This window comes from Coregonus clupeaformis, unplaced genomic scaffold (genome assembly GCF_020615455.1).
Source record: "Coregonus clupeaformis isolate EN_2021a unplaced genomic scaffold, ASM2061545v1 scaf1764, whole genome shotgun sequence".
Taxonomy (NCBI): domain Eukaryota; kingdom Metazoa; phylum Chordata; class Actinopteri; order Salmoniformes; family Salmonidae; genus Coregonus; species Coregonus clupeaformis.
In genome coordinates this window covers 25,598-44,035 of record NW_025535218.1, presented here as the reverse complement: position 1 = coordinate 44,035, position 18,438 = coordinate 25,598, and the positions used below count along the sequence as shown (strand labels likewise).

The 18,438-nt window shown below is 40.1% G+C and overlaps 1 protein-coding gene across 1 annotated transcript; it reads left to right on the top strand.

Annotated features, from left to right (window-relative positions):
• The first annotated feature begins 3 nt into the window (after positions 1-3).
• Positions 4-12,324, top strand: LOC123487521 (TOG array regulator of axonemal microtubules protein 1-like). Its single transcript, XM_045218742.1, has 7 exons — positions 4-71; positions 2,057-2,168; positions 2,358-2,463; positions 2,618-2,853; positions 10,494-10,652; positions 11,770-11,901; positions 12,232-12,324. The coding sequence occupies exons 3-7, from the start codon at positions 2,410-2,412 to the stop codon at positions 12,239-12,241; spliced, it is 591 nt and encodes a 196-aa protein (XP_045074677.1). The 5' UTR covers positions 4-71; positions 2,057-2,168; positions 2,358-2,409; the 3' UTR covers positions 12,242-12,324.
• The last annotated feature ends 6,114 nt before the right edge of the window (positions 12,325-18,438 follow it).

The following is an 18,438-nucleotide window of genomic DNA, read 5'->3' as shown; positions in this document are numbered from 1 at the left end:
TACCAAGCCCAGGAGCCAACTGGCTCGGCCTATAAGGTTCCTTAGTCTGCCAAAGAATGCCACCGGCTCAGGTCAGTCCCTCTCATGTACTCACACTAATGGGAATTCGACGGGGAGATGACGCTACAGTGAGGGAAAAAAGTATTTGATCCCCTGCTGATTTTGTACATTTGCCTACTGACAAAGAAATGATCAGTCTATAATTTTAATGGTAGGTTTATTTGAACAGTGAGAGACAGAATAACAACAAAAAAATCCAGAAAAACGCATGTCAAAAATGTTATAAATTGATTTCATTTTAATGAGGGAAATACATATTTGACCCCCTCTCAATCAGAAAGATTTCTGGCTCCCAGGTGTCTTTTATACAGGTAACGAGCTGAGATTAGAAGCACACTATTAAAGGGAGCGCTCCTAATCTCAGTTTGTTACCTGAATAAAAGACACCTGTCCACAGAAGCAATCAATCAATCAGATTCCAAACTCTCCACCATGGCCAAGACCAAAGAGCTCTCCAAGGATGTCAGGGACAAGATTGTAGACCTACACAAGGCTGGAATGGGCTACAAGACCATCGCCAAGCAGCTTGGTGAGAAGGTGACAACAGTTGGTGCGATTATTCGCAAATGGAAAAAACACAAAATAACTGTCAATCTCCCTCGGCCTGGGGCTCCATGCAAGATCTCACCTTGTGGAGTTGCAATGATCATGAGAACGGTGAGGAATCAGCCAAGAACTACACGGGAGGATCTTGTCAATGATCTCAAGGCAGCTGGGACCATAGTCACCAAGAAAACAATTGGTAACACACTACGCCGTGAAGGACTGAAATCCTGCAGTGCCCGTAAGGTCCCCCTGCTGAAGAAAGCACATATATAGGCCCGTCTGAAGTTTGCCAATGAACATCTGAATGATTCAGAGGAGAACTGGGTGAAAGTGTTGTGGTCAGATGAGACCGAAATCGAGCTCTTTGGCATCAACTCAACTCGCCGTGTTTGGAGGAGGAGGAATGCTGCCTATGACCCCAAGAACAACATCCCCACCGTCAAACATGGAGGTGGAAACATTATGCTTTGGGGGTGTTTTTCTGCTAAGGGGACAGGACAACTTCACCGCATCAAAGGGATGATGGACGGGGCCATGTACCGTCAAATCTTGGGTGAGAACTTCCTCCCCTCAGCCAGGGCATTGAAAATGGGTCGTGGATGGGTATTCCAGCATGACAATGACCCAAAACACACGGCCAAGGCAACAAAGGAGTGGCTCAAGAAGAAGCACATTAAGGTGCTGGAGTGGCCTAGCCAGTCTCCAGACCTTAATCCCATACAAAATCTGTGGAGGCAGCTGAAGGTTTGAGTTGCCAAACGTCAGGCTCGAAACCATAATGACTTGGAGAAGATCTGAAAAGAGGAGTGGGACAAAATCCCTCCTGAGATGTGTGCAAACCTGGTGGCCAACTACAAGAAACGTCTGACCTCTGTAATTGCCAACAAGGGTTTTGCCACCAAGTACTAAGTACTGTTTTGCAGAGGGGTCAAATACTTATTTCCCTCATTAAAAGGCAAATCAATTTATAACATTTTTGACATGCGTTTTTCTGGATTTTTTTGTTGTTAATCTGTCTCTCTCTGTTCAAATAAACCTACCATTAAAATTATAGACTGATCATGTCTTTGTCAGTGGGCAAACGTACAAAATCAGCAGGGGATCAAATACTTTTTCCCTCACTGTAGGTAGATTGATAGGAAGACAGTAGAAAGGAAGGGACACAAATAGCTTTTCATATGACTTTTTTCCCAGCTTAGCCCAAGGCTAAGACATTTTTCCACATTTGCTTTGCTTGTTTCACATTGAGATAGTCTTTGCTGAAGGCTAACTGGGTGAGCACCAAAAAATGTGTGCTAAATTTAGAATTATATGATGTCATAATGAACTAAGATGTTCTAGTTTTAAAAGCTAAAAACAGATATGGAAATTAATAAATACATAAATATAAATATAAATATAAATATATATACAGTTCACAGACAGATAGATGTCCACTGTCAACCTATAGACAAGAAGTTAGCCAGTGAGCCAAAGGACCAAATAAAGACCAGCTTGCAGCCCCTGTCCAACCCAGAGCAGGCCCTGACTAAGACCTTCCAGCTGCTCCGCTCTGATGACTGGTGAGCATTCACTGTAGACAAGACCAATGGAGCTCGGCTAAAGGAAGCACAGTGTAGTGTCCTTGTAAATTTAGATTTTAGCTACAGAGCGTAGAAACTACAGGGAGTCCTAATTGATGAACATCATCATAATGTTTTTCAATGGAAAATGTTGTGGAAATTGCTTATGTTTGTTTCTCTGAATTGCAGGGAGAAGAAGATCGAGGGCTTGACCTCTCTCCGTGCGTTGGCTCAGAACCACATGGACATGCTGATGCCTAAACTCCATGATATCTGCCTTGCTATTATAAATGAGGTAGCTGTATTCATTCACTGCCCTATTTATTCATCTGCACAAATCTGCTACATTTGGAGAACAAGTCAAGACAAATGATTGTGTCATGTTTCTGATGTTAGCGGGTTGTACTGCTCAACATTAATAGCTGGTCCTGTGTGTTATTATGATTCAGGTGAAGAACCTGCGCTCTGCAGTGTCCTCTGCTGCCATGGCCACACTGGGTGACATGTACGCCTACCTCCAGAGGGCCATGGACAGTGAGGTGGAGGGGACGGCACGCGTGCTGCTGCACAAAGCCAGCGACTCCAACACCTTCATCCGGCAGGGCGCAAACTTTGCCCTTGGTCACATGGTGCAGAGCTGCACCCCTACCCGTGTCATGAAAGCCCTGCTCGTCAGTGGGCTGAGGTAAAGAGGGAGAGGGATCAATTAACAGTCACTCACTAAGGGGTAGATCCTAACTTCCACAAATGTTCACTTTGTCTCACATTGAAAGTTTGACTCGAGTGGTAGGTAGGATTCACTCCAAACAGCCCTGATGTGACAATGCAATAGATCATTGATATGTAGTGAACTTTCTGGTGCAAAATGGTCACTGCTTGCTTATGTATACTAAACATTAGTATTAGGGCCAGGACAATACCAGTATCACAATATTTTTTCGATGGCAAAAATGAAAACATAAAGCAGATCTCACTCTTTGGTCCTTTAAAAAGAAAAATGATGTATGTAAAATATTGTGTGCTATAGCTTGGAAATAAAAATAAATGTGACTCAGGATGACAACATAATGATATTTGTTTTCAACATTACAACTGTTTTCCTAAAGAAGTTAAATCCGCTTCGTGTTTTGGATACTGGTATGTCCCGGCCCTAGTTAGCAGTGAATGTGTGTCATCTCTACACAAGAACGTTTGGTAACACTTTCTATGAAAGTGATGATCCAGAGCAGGGCCGGCTCTAGCCTCTTGGGGGCCCTAAGTTGGGAGACCCCCCCACCAAGCAGGCAAAAAAATTATAACGGCTGAGAGAAAAATTACGTTTTTAAGTTAATTTCCTGCAATTCGACACATTTTGCCATAGGGCGTATATATATTTTTGCAGTTTTAAAGCTTATTTCCTGCTATTCTACCCATTTTGCCATGGGGTGGAGAAAAATGTTTGCCGTTTTAAAGCAAATTTCCTGCAATTCTGCACATTTTGCCATGACTCATGCCATGTTAATGACATCTGAGTGAAAATGACTCAATATGGGCACCCTTGAGGTCAGGGCCCCTGGCCACGTGCCCTGCGTGCCCGTTCAATTTTCGTCCATGATTACTACAAGTTTAGATAACTGGCTGGACTAATTTACCAATCTAAAAATTATTAGCTGACATGGCTAATTGAGTAACTGTCAGTGACTGACAAAACAAGAGAAAAACTGCTGTTCTACTATTCTAACTCTCAGCAGTAAATTGAGACGCCGACTGAGTTCCTAAAAAAATACAGTATATATAATAATTTGGGTCGGGGGCCCCCTAATCGACCGCTTATGTCGCTTATGCCCTGCTCAAGAGCTTTTGTATAATCTAATCCAGTAGTTTTGAAAGTAGTGCTCACAAGCCAAAACTGGTCCCTGAAAATTGTGCACAATTGTGTACTATGACATCCATTTCATATGATATGTTACGTCCTGCAAAAAAATTCATAAAATAAAAACAATTTGTTTTGCAATTCCTATGATATGTTACAAATTCTGATTCGCTTAAAGCTAGAATCCTTAATTGAAACAATAACAAAGCCTCACCCCGCCTCTGTTTCGGTAAATAGCTGAGGGATGGGCCTTGAGAAATGTAACCACCATCAAATTCATAGACAGAGTTATGGATGCAAGGACTGACCATCCATGATATCAAAATTATAGTTGTAACCATTATTTGAGGCTAAACAGTGTTTGTTTATGAAAATGAATGCACTCACTAACTGTAAGTCGCTCTGGATAAGAGCGTCTGCTAAATGACTAAAATGTAAAATGTTTACATGTACATTGTTTACAAACATTGGAGTAAAACAAGCTTATATTTTGGGTTCTGAACTAAGCCCATGATGCATTTCAAAGTTATGTTCTTCAAGAATCAATGGGTATATATAATTAATTAATAAGTCCAAAAATGGATGTAGCAACTAAGGATTCAAGCTTGAATAAATCATATATAAACACTTTTTATAAAGAGTTTACTTACCATTTATTGATAATTGTTCCTACATTTGTAAATGTCAATAAGCAATCTCTAAATAGTCATTTACGCATTAATAAACTCTATTTTAAATGATCTATTAATGATTTATACGATAATTAATCAAGTGTTTGATCATAGTATGTTCAAAATCTGTAAATGATTAATAATGTACTACTAATGGACTTATAAACCAGTTATAAAGGAGATATTGTCAACACATAAGATTATTTATAAGCCATTTGTTAATGGCTGATTAATGGTTTGACTCAACATTTATATACATATTTACAAATATATTTATATACAGTATGTCATGAATGGTATATTTATTATTGTTTATGAGTGCATTTGTAAATGTGAGTACATGCACTTACTAATACCTCAGTTGATGATTAATGTAGCTCCTTATAAACCATTTACTAATTATTAATGAACTATTTCGCAGCCTCTAATTTAGTGTGCACTATGTATACTTTATAAACATTTATAAATGACTTGTTACTCCCCAAAAGCTGGCCACATTAGTAGACAGTACCTGATGCTCCAGCAATAGCTAAAAATAACCTAAAACATGCAATGATAAAAGAAGTACAAAATACAAGTATAAGAAAAATAATTACATTAAAAACAAAGCATCTCCAGAATCTATTTTATTGCATGAACTTCTTGCTTCACAACTGCAGCCATTAACAAAGGCCTGATAAATCACAAGTGATCATCAACTCGGCAACTTGCACTTGAACAAAAAGCATATTTGCAGTGCTATATCGCCATTTAACAGGCTATAACTTCTCTCTCCGTCTCTGATCATGCCTAGAGTATTGCATTGTAATGTTTGTTAATGTCTTGTAACTGAAGATTATGCCTTGTATGTGATTCCATAATTGTATTAAATATCTGCTTTTCGTATTCCACTCTCAGACCAATTCTTGCTAGTCAACGTCAACTCAATGCTTAATGCTTGCATATTTTAATTATCTTTATGGAGTCAGATTAACATTTTTAATAGGCTAATATACACAGTATATATGTAAATACTTATATATCAGACTGGTGACCCCGACGTGATTTATCTTACAGATACTTTGGACTAAATTTGAGTTTATTCTATTAGATTAACTGATATATAACGAACAAATGGCCTACGTGATGGCGAATATGCAAGCAATCTATATTTTTGAGTTATGGCAATCGACTCTAAAAAGTTTCGTTAATTTTAATTATATTATCTATACAATAGGCCATCATTGATTTTGGCCCAATACGTCTGGCATATTACCTCTTTCAAGGAGCTTTCCATTTTGATAGGTTTATTTTACATAAAACTTTTTAGGCCTACCTACAGAAAAATAAAAAAACAACTACGAATCCCTGCCCAGCCTGGCATTAGTTGCCCAAATGGTGTTAAGCATCCCCAGTGGCTCTGCAGGAGCTGAGAGGGTATTCTTCGCGGCTGACCTGCTCTCCAGGCACCATCACATGAACCTGAAGCCACAGACTCTGGCCAAACTCATGTTTCTGAATTCAAAGGCACTGTAGACTGAGCCTAATAAGCATTTTTCGTTTAATTTGTATTTTATTCTAAGTAAGTCAAACAGCCTATGTGTGCAATTTAAAGACTATAATGATTTAATACAACAAAATGTTGTTTAAATGCTGAGCACTTAATGTCCATGCCAGCCTAGTGTGTTGCTCTCGCAAATACTTCACAATTTTTTTATTTGTAGGCTATCGACTTGAAATAATTGAAATTATACATCCTAAATAATCCTTCTTAGGCTACCTGTCTGACTCCTGACCTATTTAGAGTGTTTATATGCTGTTTAATACGACATGTAGCCTATTTGAAATGATGAGCGCTTCTTACAGTCACCTTTTCCTGTTGTTTATTAAAATACTTTTAATACAAATCATATGGTTTGGTTTCAACACTCGTGGTATATAACCTACCACAAAACCAAATGGTAGGTTATATACCACGACTTCCAGCCAATCAGCATTCAGGGCTCGAACCACCCAGTTTATAATTTCAATTAAAAAAATCTGAGTTGTTGACCAATAGTATACTGTAAAAGTGAACTTCCAATCAGATATCAGACCTTTTGCATGTCTAAAGCAGAAGACAATGCTACCTGTGATGCTACAAGGACCATGAACTGCTGGTCTGAAGATTGTCTACAGTGACTACAGTGCTGGCCATCCAGATCGTTTCGAACACTTCTGTCTGATTCAGAATCAGATGTTTTCAAGGGAGGATTATATAGGGCCCATAAGTAACTCTTTACACTGTATGCAAGAATTTCCTCTGTGTTGTCTTAGGAATGCTGCATTATCTCACCAACCCCCTCTTGTCACCCCTCTGGGTAGCAGAGGTTTTATTTTTTATATTTTATATTTAACCATTATTTAACTAGGCAAGTCAGTTAAGAACAATTTTTTTATTAATGATGTTTTACAATGACGGCCTGTAGGTCTGATATATGATTGGAAGTTCATTTTTACAGTATCCTATTGGTCAACAACTCAGATTATTTTATTCTAACAACTCGGCGGCTTATAAAAGAGTCTTAGATTCATTGTCTCTCTCTTTTTCTTTGTTCCTGACCTGCGCTGGTGAGATACACTCTCTCTCTTTCTCTCTCCACAACAGGGACTCTTGGGGCATGACCTTTCAGGCTATGACTTCTCTCTCTCTCTCCCCCTCTCTGATCATGCTTAAAGTATTGCATTGTAATGTTTGTTAATGCCTTATAACTTAAGTTTATGCCTTGTATATGATTTCATAATGTTAAATATCAGCCTTTCCACTCTCAGACCAATTCTTGCTAGTCAATGTCAACTCATTGCCTAATTCTTGCTTGCATATTTTAAGTATCTTTATAGAGTCAGATAAACATTTAATATATAAATACTTATACAGTTGAAGTCGGAAGTTTACATACACCTTAGCCAAATACATTTAAACTCAGTTTTTCAATTCCTGACATTTAATCCTAGTAAAACTTCCCTGTCTTAGGTCAGTTAGGATCACCACTTTATTTTAAGAATGTGAAATGTCAGAATAATAGTAGAGAGAATGATTTATTTCAGCTTTTATTTATTTCATCACATTCCCAGTGGGTCAGACATTTACATACACTCAATTAGTATTTGGTAGCATTGCCTTTAAATTGTTTAACTTGGGTCAAACGTTTCGGGTAGCCTTCCACAAGCTTCCCACAATAAATTGGGTGAATTTTGACCCATTCCTCCTGACAGAGCTGGTGTAACTGAGTCAGGTTTGTAGGCCTCCTTGCTCGCACACACTTTTTCAGTTCTGCCCACACATTTTCTATAGGTAGGGGGTCAGGGCTTTGTGATGGCCACTCCAATACCTTGACTTTGTTGTCCTTAAGCCATTTTGCCACATCTTTGGAAGTATGCTTGGGGTCATTGTCCATTTGGAAGACCCATTTGTGACCAAGCTTTAACTTCCTGACTGATGTCTTGAGATGTTGCTTCAATTTATCCACATAATTTTCCTTCCTCATGATGCCATCTATTTTGTGAAGTGCACCAGTCCCTCCTGCAACAAAGCACCCCCATAGCATGACGCTGCCACCCCCGTGCTTCAAGGTTGGGATGGTGTTCTTCGGCTTGCAAGCCACCCCCTTTTTCCTCCAAACATAATGATGGTCATTATGGCCAAACAGTTCTATTTTTGTTTCATCAGACCAGAGGACATTTCTCCAAAAAGTACAATCTTTGTCCCCATATGCAGTTGCAAACTGTAGTCTGGCTTTTTTATGGCGTTTTTGGAGCAGTGGCTTCTTCCTTGCTGAGCGGCCTTTCAGATTATGTCGATATAGGACTCGTTTTACTGTGGATATAGATAATTTTGTACCTGTTTCCTCCAGCATCTTCACAAAGTCCTTTGCTGTTGTTCTGGGATTGATTTGCACTTTTCGCACCAAAGTACATTCATCTCTAGGAGAGAGAAAGCGTCTCCTTCTTGAGTGGTATGATGGCTGCTTGGTCCCATGGTGTTTATACTTGCGTACTATTGTTTGTACAGATGAACGTGGTACCTTCAGGCGTTTGGAAATTGCTCCCAAGGATGAACCAGACTTGTGGAGTTCTACAATTGTTTTTCTGAGGTCTTGGCTGATTTCTTTTGATTTTCCCATGATGCCAAGCAAAGAGGCACTGAGTTTGAAGGCAGGCCTTGAAATAAATCCACAGGTACACCTCCAATCGACTCTAATGATGTCAATTAGCCTATCAGAAGCTTCTAAAGCCATGACATAATTTTCTGGAATTGTCCAAGTTGTTTAAAGGCACAGTCAACTTAGTGTATGTAAATTTCTGACCGACTGGAATTGTGATACAGTGAATTATAAGTGAAATAATCTGTCTGTAAACAATTGTTGGAAAAATTACTTGTGTCATGCACAAAGTAGATGTCCTAACCGACTTGCCAAAACTATAGTTTGTTAACAAGACATTTGTGGAGTGGTTGAAAAATTAGTTTGAATGACTCCAACCTAAGTGTATGTAAACTTCCAACTTCAACTGTATATCAATTACTACCACACGTCAAAGTAAATCAATTTAATATACACCATCACAATGTTTTTTAATTTTTTTATTTAGGCAGGTCTTAATTTTTATTTAAAAAATGTCTTTCAAAATAACAGAATAGCATATTTTGAGTTTAGTTATGTTACTGGGCTTAGTTAGCCAAAGCTCGACTTCAAGTTCAATCTGCCATCAAGTCGAAACGGTCCTATGCCAATATTTTTTCACTGTGGTGACGGAAAAGGGATATGGCTTGAAAACGTTATCTCAATCCAGGGATGGAAGGTGTCGCTGTATTCCTAATTGTCCCATTATCCAAGCCTCGAAATCAAGAAGATTGAAATAAAATACTGCTAGTTTTTAATTAACTGCCTTTTTCATCAGCATGCTAGGTTACTAGCATGCTAAAGTAGCTTATTAGATTCCACAACACTTCTGGCAGCAACTCACCCCAATGCTAGACGTCAAATTTTAATGGAATCCATTTTGTCTTATACTTCCTTGTGTTGTGTACTTCTTCTTTTACTATTCCATGATTTAGGTTATTTTTAGCCATTGGTGGAGAGGTACTGTCTACTGATGTGACCAGCTTATGGGGAATAAGAAGTCATTTATAAACATTTATTTACATTTACATTTTAGTCATTTAGCAGACGCTCTTATTCAGAGCGATTTACAGTTAGTGAGTGCATACATTTTCATACTTTATAAAGTATATATAGTGAACACTTTAGATTAGGCGGTATTAGTGAGATACTGAGGTATTAGTAAGTGCATGTACTCACATTTATAAATGCACTCATTAACAATTAATAAATACACCCTTCATGACATTTATAAATATGTATATAAATGGTAAGTCAAACCATTAATCAACCATTAACAAATGCCTTATAAATAATCTTATGAGTTGACAATAACTCCTTTATAACTGGTTTATAGTACATTAGTAGTACATTAGTAATCATTTACCTTATTAATGACCTTATAAATCATTAATAAATCATTTAAAATAATGTTTATAAATGTGTAAATAACTATTTATAGATTTCTTATTGACATTTACAAATGTAGGAATAATGATTAATAAATGGTAAGTAAACTTTACAAACAGTTTATAAATGGTTTATTAAAGGACCTTAATATAAAGTGTTACTGAACATTTTGATCCATCGGTGAGACTTCATCAATACAAACCATTATCATTTGTCTCCTAACTCATATATCTCTATGACCTGTCACTGATGTTCTCTGTTTGTCCTTCCTCAGCCACCGTAACGCTGCGGTGAGGTGCTGCACTGCTCAGCACCTGGAGAGACTGGCTGAGGTCATTGGGGCGGCTCGTCTCCTGTCAGGGAAGAAAGAACTCACTGACCGTTTCTTGATTGCCGTCAGTAAACTGGCTGTGGACCCTGCACAGGAAGTCAGGTGGGAAGTTCATCCTGTATAGTTGCTTGCTGAAACATAATGGCCGGCCTAAACTAAGTCTGGGATTCAATCCATGGCACGCTATAGCACTAGACCACCGACAATGCAGCTTTTAAAGGTTATTTATACTTGAGTCGACATCTGCGTTTACCACGATTACGAATTGAAATTGCCTTTAAAAGCCACATTGTCAGCTGTCTAGAGCATCTATGCTAAAGGGTGCCATGGATTGAATTGTGGCCTCAACTAAACCCATCTAAAGACAGAACGTCTTGAAGAACATGAAGTAGCGGAAGCGCTATTCCAAAACAACCACAGGTGCTATTGGAGGGGAATAGTAATTGAAAACCAAAAGGAAAAATTATAAACACAAATAGATGCTACTTGGCATAGAATAATCCAAGTCCAGGCACTCATGTGGGTTTGAAAGTTAAAAAGCCAAAGGCTTTTTACCTTTAAAACCCACACGAGTGCCTGGACTTTGACTTTTTATGTCACGTTGCACCTATTTGTGGATATAATTTTTCCTTTTGCTTTTCATTTAAAGACAGAAAGTCTTTATGTCAACCCCTTTCAAACATCAAACAGATCCTAATACACTTTACAAATTGAACACAGTCAATCTTCAGACACCAACCAGACAAAACAACCACACAACTGTAGACAACACTTGGATGACCTGGGTGACCCCAAACTGATTATCAACATAGTTGCCATTTGGGTTGTGTTTGTTAGGGCACAAAACTTTTAAAAACATTAAGCAATGGAAAAATTTGTCAGTACCTGATTCAGTTTCCTTCCTTCTATTTGGTGCCTAATGAAGACAACCCTACTTGAACACAATGGTTGGCCTGAGCCAAGCGCTGTGCAGATTCGCTAAGATTTTTATAATAACGAACGTTTAATGACCAGTTGTTAGATAGTTGAGATGATTTGTAGATCAGGTAATGCAGTGCATTACTCAAACCGACCCTCTTGCAAATTCTACCTAATGTCTTATTTTGATGGGATAGTTTTTCTCAGGTTGCCATCAATTGTGTACTGTTTTTAATCACAGACAGCAGAAATTGTTTGATCTGTCGCACGTTTAAGATGATATAAATATCTTTGTCCACAGGCATCATGGTCGCAATATCTTGAAAAACATGGCCACCTATAGCGACTTTGCTAAAATGTGGGACAAATTCGCTCCGAAGAAAGAGCGAGAATCCTTGAGGGGGGTCATCTCAAAGCTTAACCTCAAAGCAAGGTATGTTCTCTCTGGATGAGTGGAAGAAGTATGACAAATGAGTTGATATGATTACAGAAATCCAATCCCACTGGGCACAGACGTCAGTTCAATGTCTAGTTTTGATTTACATTTGGGAAATCAACCAAAATGTGAAATCAACCAAAAATGGACGACATTACCTTACGTTGATTACTTCTTGAAAATGTAATCAGGTTCACCGTCATCACATAGATTTTTTTGTTGTTGAAATGATGTGGAAACAACGTTGATTCAACCAGTTTTGGCCCAGTGGGATGAATTTAATATACTGTAACATTCTATCTTTCTGTCTTTTCTATTTTTCAACAGGAATATCTAAATAATCCCCAATTTGACTATATATTTGTATCTAAATATTTGCACATTTCCCAACTTTACTATTACACTGGGGGAACAAAGTATTTAGTCATTCACCAATTGTGCAAGTTCTCCTACTTAAAAAGATGAGAGGCCTGTAATTTTCATCATAGGTACACGTCAACTATGACAGACAAAATGAGAAAAAAAATCCAGAAAATCACATTGTAGGATTTTTTATGAATTTATTTGCAAATTATGGTGGAAAATAAGTATTTGGTCAATAACAAAAGTTTCTCAATACTTTCTTATATACCCTTTGTTGGCAATGACACGGGTCAAACGTTTTCTGTAAGTCTTCACAAGGTTTTCACACACTGTTGCTGGTATTTTGGCCCATTCCTCCATGCAGATCTAGAGCAGTGATGTTTTGGGGCTGTCGCTGGGCAACACAGACTTTCAACTCCCTCCAAAGATTTTCTATGGGGTTGAGATCTGGAGACTGGCTAGGCCACTCCAGGACCTTGAAATGCTTCTTACGAAGCCACTCCTTCGTTGCCCGGGCGGTGTATTTGGGATCATTGTCATGCTGAAAGACCCAGCCACGTTTCATCTTCAATGCCCTTGCTGATGGAAGGAGGTTTTCACTAAAAATCTCACGATACATGGCCCCATTCATTCTTTCCATTACACAGATCAGTCGTCCTGGTCCCTTTGCAGAAAAACAGCCCCAAAGCATGATGTTTCCACCCCCATGCTTCACAGTAGGTATGGTGTTCTTTGGATGCAACTCAGCATTCTTTGTCCTCCAAACACGACGAGTTGAGTTTTTACCAAAAAGTTATATTTTGGTTTCATCTGACCATATGACATTCTCCCAATCCTCTTCTGGATCATCCAAATGCGCTCTAGCAAACTTCAGACGGGCCTTGACATGTACTGGCTTAAGCAGGGGGACACGTCTTGCACTGCAGGATTTGAGTCCCTGGCGGCGTAGTGTGTTACTGATGGTAGGCTTTGTTACTTTGGTCCCAGCTCTCTGCAGGTCATTCACTAGGTGTGGTTCTGGGATTTTTACTCACCGTTCTTGTGATCATTTTGACCCCACGGGGTGAGATCTTGCGTGGAGCCCCAGATCGAGGGAGATTATCAGTGGTCTTGTATGTCTTCCATTTCCTAATAATTGCTCCCACAGTTGATTTCTTCAAACCAAGCTGCTTACCTGTTGCAGATTCAGTCTTCCCAGCCTGGTGCAGGTCTACAATTTTGTTTCTGGTGTCCTTTGACAGCTCTTTGGTCTTGGCCATAGTGGAGTTTGGAGTGTGACTGTTTGAGGTTGTGGACAGGTGTCTTTTATACTGATAACAAGTTCAAACAGGTGCCATTAATACAGGTAACAAGTGGAGGACAGAGGAGCCTCTTAAAGAAGAAGTTACAGGTCTGTGAGAGCCAGAAATCTTGCTTGTTTGTAGGTGACCAAATACTTATTTTCCACCATAATTTGCAAATAAATTCATTAAAAATCCTACAATGTGATTTTCTGGATTTTTTTTCCTCAATTTGTCTGTCATAGTTGACGTGTACCTATGATGAAAATTACAGGCCTCTCTCAGCTTTTTAAGTGGGAGAACTTGCACAATTGGTGGCTGACTAAATACTTTTTTCCCCCACTGTATCCCCTCCAGTCCCCAAACTCCAATATTTTCAGAACTCGCTCGTTCTAAGAAATTTGACCCTATCATCCAAACCCCAATGTAAATGGATCTTTAAGCTGCATTGACTCCTTGTCCAAGTCCTGAATCCACTATAAGGCGATATCAACCACATTCAAAGCACTAAATGACCTTGCCTCAAAGCGCATATCTGATCTACCAGCCCAACAGTGGTCTACTGAAACTACTGACCTCTACACCATCCTCAAAACCAGCAGTCTTCTTTTGGAGCCAGATTGGTCAGTGCTCGTGTATGGCACCAACATTGTGGATTTTCATCCAATACTTATGGACTATGAGAACATTCTTTGGACAATAAAATGAGGTGAAATGGAAGCTGGCTACAGTCTCAGTTTTATCCTCCAAGAGTGTGAGGATGTGTAACAACAATACCTATGGTTTAACTTGATGATTAGGGCCAGATTACCGAACGGGCACGCAGGGCACATGCCCTGTGGGCCCCGACCTCCAGGGAATTTCATCATAACATCCAAAGCTAAAAGTCTAGTGGATGTATATAAAAGTATGGGGACATTTTACAATTCGTGAGCTCGTTTCATAATTTGTGGCCATCTTTTATATCAATTTGTGCTCGTTTTGTAGAAATTCGTGAGCATGTTTTATATTTGGTGGGCATGTTTTATATCAATTTGTGATCTTGTTTCAGTAATTAATGGGCACGTTCTATATTACATGGGCACAATTTCAAATCAAATCTAATTTGTGTCACCTCCCGGGCTCTGTAACTTGCTCAGAATGACCTTACTTGAATTTATCAAGTTCCTTCAGACATAGAAATGTGATAAAGTGCTTACCTTGAGTGAGAAACACAGTAGCAAGCTTACAGAGGTAGACAGGACTCCAGTCATGTCATACTGAAAAACAGCACTAGCTGGCGGACATACCATTTGCATAGATGGGACTACCCAAAAATTTAGGTGAGAAAATTTAAAGAAAGGGAAAGGGGGATAGCTAGTCAGAGCACAAGTGGAAAAGCGTAGTCACTGGTGGGGATAAAAAATAATGTTTGCTTCTTTCTTTCTGTTTGATTATCATTGGATTTGGGCTTTGTTGCCCTTGTTTACAGTTACCTAAATTATGCTCAAGTAAAAGATGGTGCCTCACAAACACGACCACCCAGAGTTTCTACCATTGGTTTCTACATCCAGCTTCTAATGGTGCATTTCCATACAAGATTTACACCATAGTGTTTTATCCATCGCTCCGGCAGACCTGCTCTCACTTCGGGCCAAGGCAAGGCCCTGTGTTCTTTTCACCTGTCATTTACATAACAATGGCTAACTGTGAACTTGAACACCTTCTCACAAAGCAACAGACTTGAATGATGCAGAGGTTGTTGATTCCCTCGCCATAAGTCTTTAGAGCTGACATTAACATAAAACACAGTTGACACCCTGGCGTGGTGGTAATTATATATGGAAAAGCACCACTAGAGGGAGCCATATCCCAATTTATGATCCTGGATCCACAAATCTATCAGCTAGGATCTAAATTCCTACAAGGTCTCACAGTCTCACATCAGAATTAGACGTTCATCCATGTTTCTCAAACTTCAAATTTCAAAGTTGTTCTAAACGTAACATTTCAAAGTGTTTAAGGTTAAGTTTAGGCGTTAACTCTGGATTATAAGGTTAGGGTTAAGTTTAGGTATGAACTCCGAAATGTTAAGGTTAGGCATTAACTCCGAATGGTTAAGGTAAGGGTAAGGTTTGGGATAGGCTTAAAACAAGAATATCAAAAACTACTTTCTATCGCTGGATTCAACCATGAAACCTTTGGAATCAGAGGCAGATGCTTATCCCCATCCACAATGTTCTAGCAAAACCGAAACTTACTTAAAGGTAACAGCGCTCACTGTTGCCCCTAGTGGCCGGTTTCCACGTCATCTCCCAACATTCTCAGCCATAGATTAACGTCGAATACTGACTTGTATCACGGGTGAACTGCCTGCACAACTCTGATTCCATTCCAGTCTGGCTCAGCTCAGCGAATTTAGTAATTGGACATTTGAAAACGTAGCTAATGCAATTCAATGATATTGTTGTTTCCTGAACTGAGTGAACTCATTAACTGCATTTGACTTCATTTTCAGAGTTAATTGAGTTGAAATGGAATGAAGGTCAACCCTGCTAACCATGGTCCTTCACTGTAAAGTCTAGACCTTTCCCATCAAAACCCCAAGCCCCCATCCTTGTCTACAGTGTCTTCAGAAAGTATTCATACCCCTTGACTTTTTCCACATTTTGTTGTGTTACTGCCTGAATTCAAAATGGATTAAATATATATTTTTCTCTCACCCAGCTAAACACAATACCCCATAATGAAAAGCGAAAACATGTTTTAAGAAATGTTTGCAAATTTATTGAAAATTAAATACAGAAATATCTCATTTACATAAGTATTCACACCCTTGAGTCAATACTTTGTAGACGCACCTTTGGCAGCGATTACAGCTGTGAGTCTTTCTGGGTAAGTCTCTAAGAGCTTTCCACACCTGGATTGTGCAACATTTGCCCATTATTCTTTTCAATATTCTTCAAGCTCTATACCAGGCGGTGTCAGAGGAAGGCCCTAAAAATTGTCACAGCCACCCAAGTCATAGACTGTTGTCTCTGCTACCGCACAGTAAGCAGTCCTGGAGCGCCAAGTCTGGGGCCAAAAGGCTCCTTAACAGCTTTTACCCCTAAGCCATAATATTGCAGTTAACAGTTAATCAAATGGCTACCTGGACTATTTGCATTGACACCTTATTTTATTCTGATTTATTCTTATTTTTTGCACTGACTGTCTTGCACAGGCTCGATATACACTCACTGGACTCTAACCACACACTCACATATACTACACTGACACTCCAAAACACACACACACACACACACACACACACACACACACACACACACACACACACACACACACACACACACACACACACACACACACACACACACACACACACACACACACACACACACACACACACACACACACACACACACACACACACAAACACACCACACATACACACTCACACATACTACACTGACACTCCAAAACACACACTTCTCAACCAAATGTGAGGCAACTGTTGTGAAAAAGGTATCAAGATTGTCAGCTACCACTTCATTGTCAAACATGATTTCCCCATCAAGACCCAACTTTTGCAATTCGTTTTCTGTTTTCTGGTTGTGAACTTATCTACTGCTCATCTCTACAATGCACTATAAAGGCATTTATACATAATGGTGTTGTTGCTTTTAACAAACAAATAATTAGGTCACCTTTGATTCAAAATTATGGGACGATAAACAAATAATATCTACATTGTAATACATTATTTTTATTGAAATGACTTCATAAAGACTGGAAAAGATGTAAGTTATTTTATCTCAGCATGTCTACAGATTCTCCTTTCTCCCTGTTTTTGTTTGCTTGGGAATGTTGATACTGGAGACTGTTTGTCACGGTTTCGGCCGAGGCTGCCTCTCTCCCTTGTTCGGGCAGGCTTCGGCGTTCGTCGTCTCCGGAATTCTAGCTGCCACCGTTCTATGTTCTGTGTTTCCTGTTTGATTAGTTTTGTCTGTTAGCCACACCTGTTTTGTGTTAGGTCTCATTATGCACCCTATTTAGTTCCCTGTTTGTGTGTATAGTGTTGTGTGTAATTGTCGCTTGTCAGATGGTTGCGTAGCTGTGTTATTTTTCCAGTACGCCAGTATTCGTAGTGTCCTCCTCTGTTTAGGAGAGTTTTGCGCACTGTGTTTTCGTGCGATCGTGTGTTGACGCCTGTGCGCGTCTGTTTGGCCTCCTGCCGCTTGTGGATTATTTTGCTTAGTAAAGTCTTGTTGGACTGTACCTCTGCTTCTGCGCCTGATTCCCCACCACACCATCACTACACCGTTGACAGAATTACACACCTTAAACATGGAATCAGCGGGAGCCGAAGCAGCGCCGACGAGACTGGAGGTCCAGGTCGGGAGCAACAGGAACAGATCCTCCAGATGGGAACCGCCCTGCAGGAGGTAATCACCACGCTCCGAGGCTGGGGCGCACCTCCAACACCTTCCTCACCGCCAGCCCAGCCAGCACCATCGGCCAGCCTGCCCATTCCAGCGCCAGAACACCGAGGGATCCGACTCGCTCTCCCGAGGGCCTACGACGGAACCGCGGCTGGGTGTCAGGGATTCCTCCTCCAGGTGGAGTTGTACCTGGCCACCGTACACCCGGCACCCTCGGGGCATGAGAGCGTGTCTGCCCTGATATCCTGCCTGTCCGGGAAGGCGTTGGAATGGGCCAACGCGGAGTGGAGGAAGATCGACGCCGCGAGTATCACCTACGACGAGTTCTCCCGCCGCTTTAGGGCGGTGTTCGACCATCCCCGGAGGGGAAAGCGCGGGGAGCGTCTGGTCTTCCTCCGGCAGGGGAGGAGGAGTGCTCAGGAATTCGCGCTGGAATTCCGTACTCTAGCGGCTGATGCAGGGTGGAATGA

Excerpts from the sequence above, each read along its gene's own strand:
- LOC123487521 (XM_045218742.1), top strand. The coding sequence starts at position 2,410 with ATGGACATGCTGATGCCTAAACTCCATGATATCTGCCTTGCTATTATA. Across the intron at positions 2,464-2,617 it reads GCCTTGCTATTATAAATGAG|GTGAAGAACCTGCGCTCTGC; the intron begins GTAGCTGTATTC and ends ATTATGATTCAG. Across the intron at positions 10,653-11,769 it reads GACCCTGCACAGGAAGTCAG|GCATCATGGTCGCAATATCT; the intron begins GTGGGAAGTTCA and ends CTTTGTCCACAG.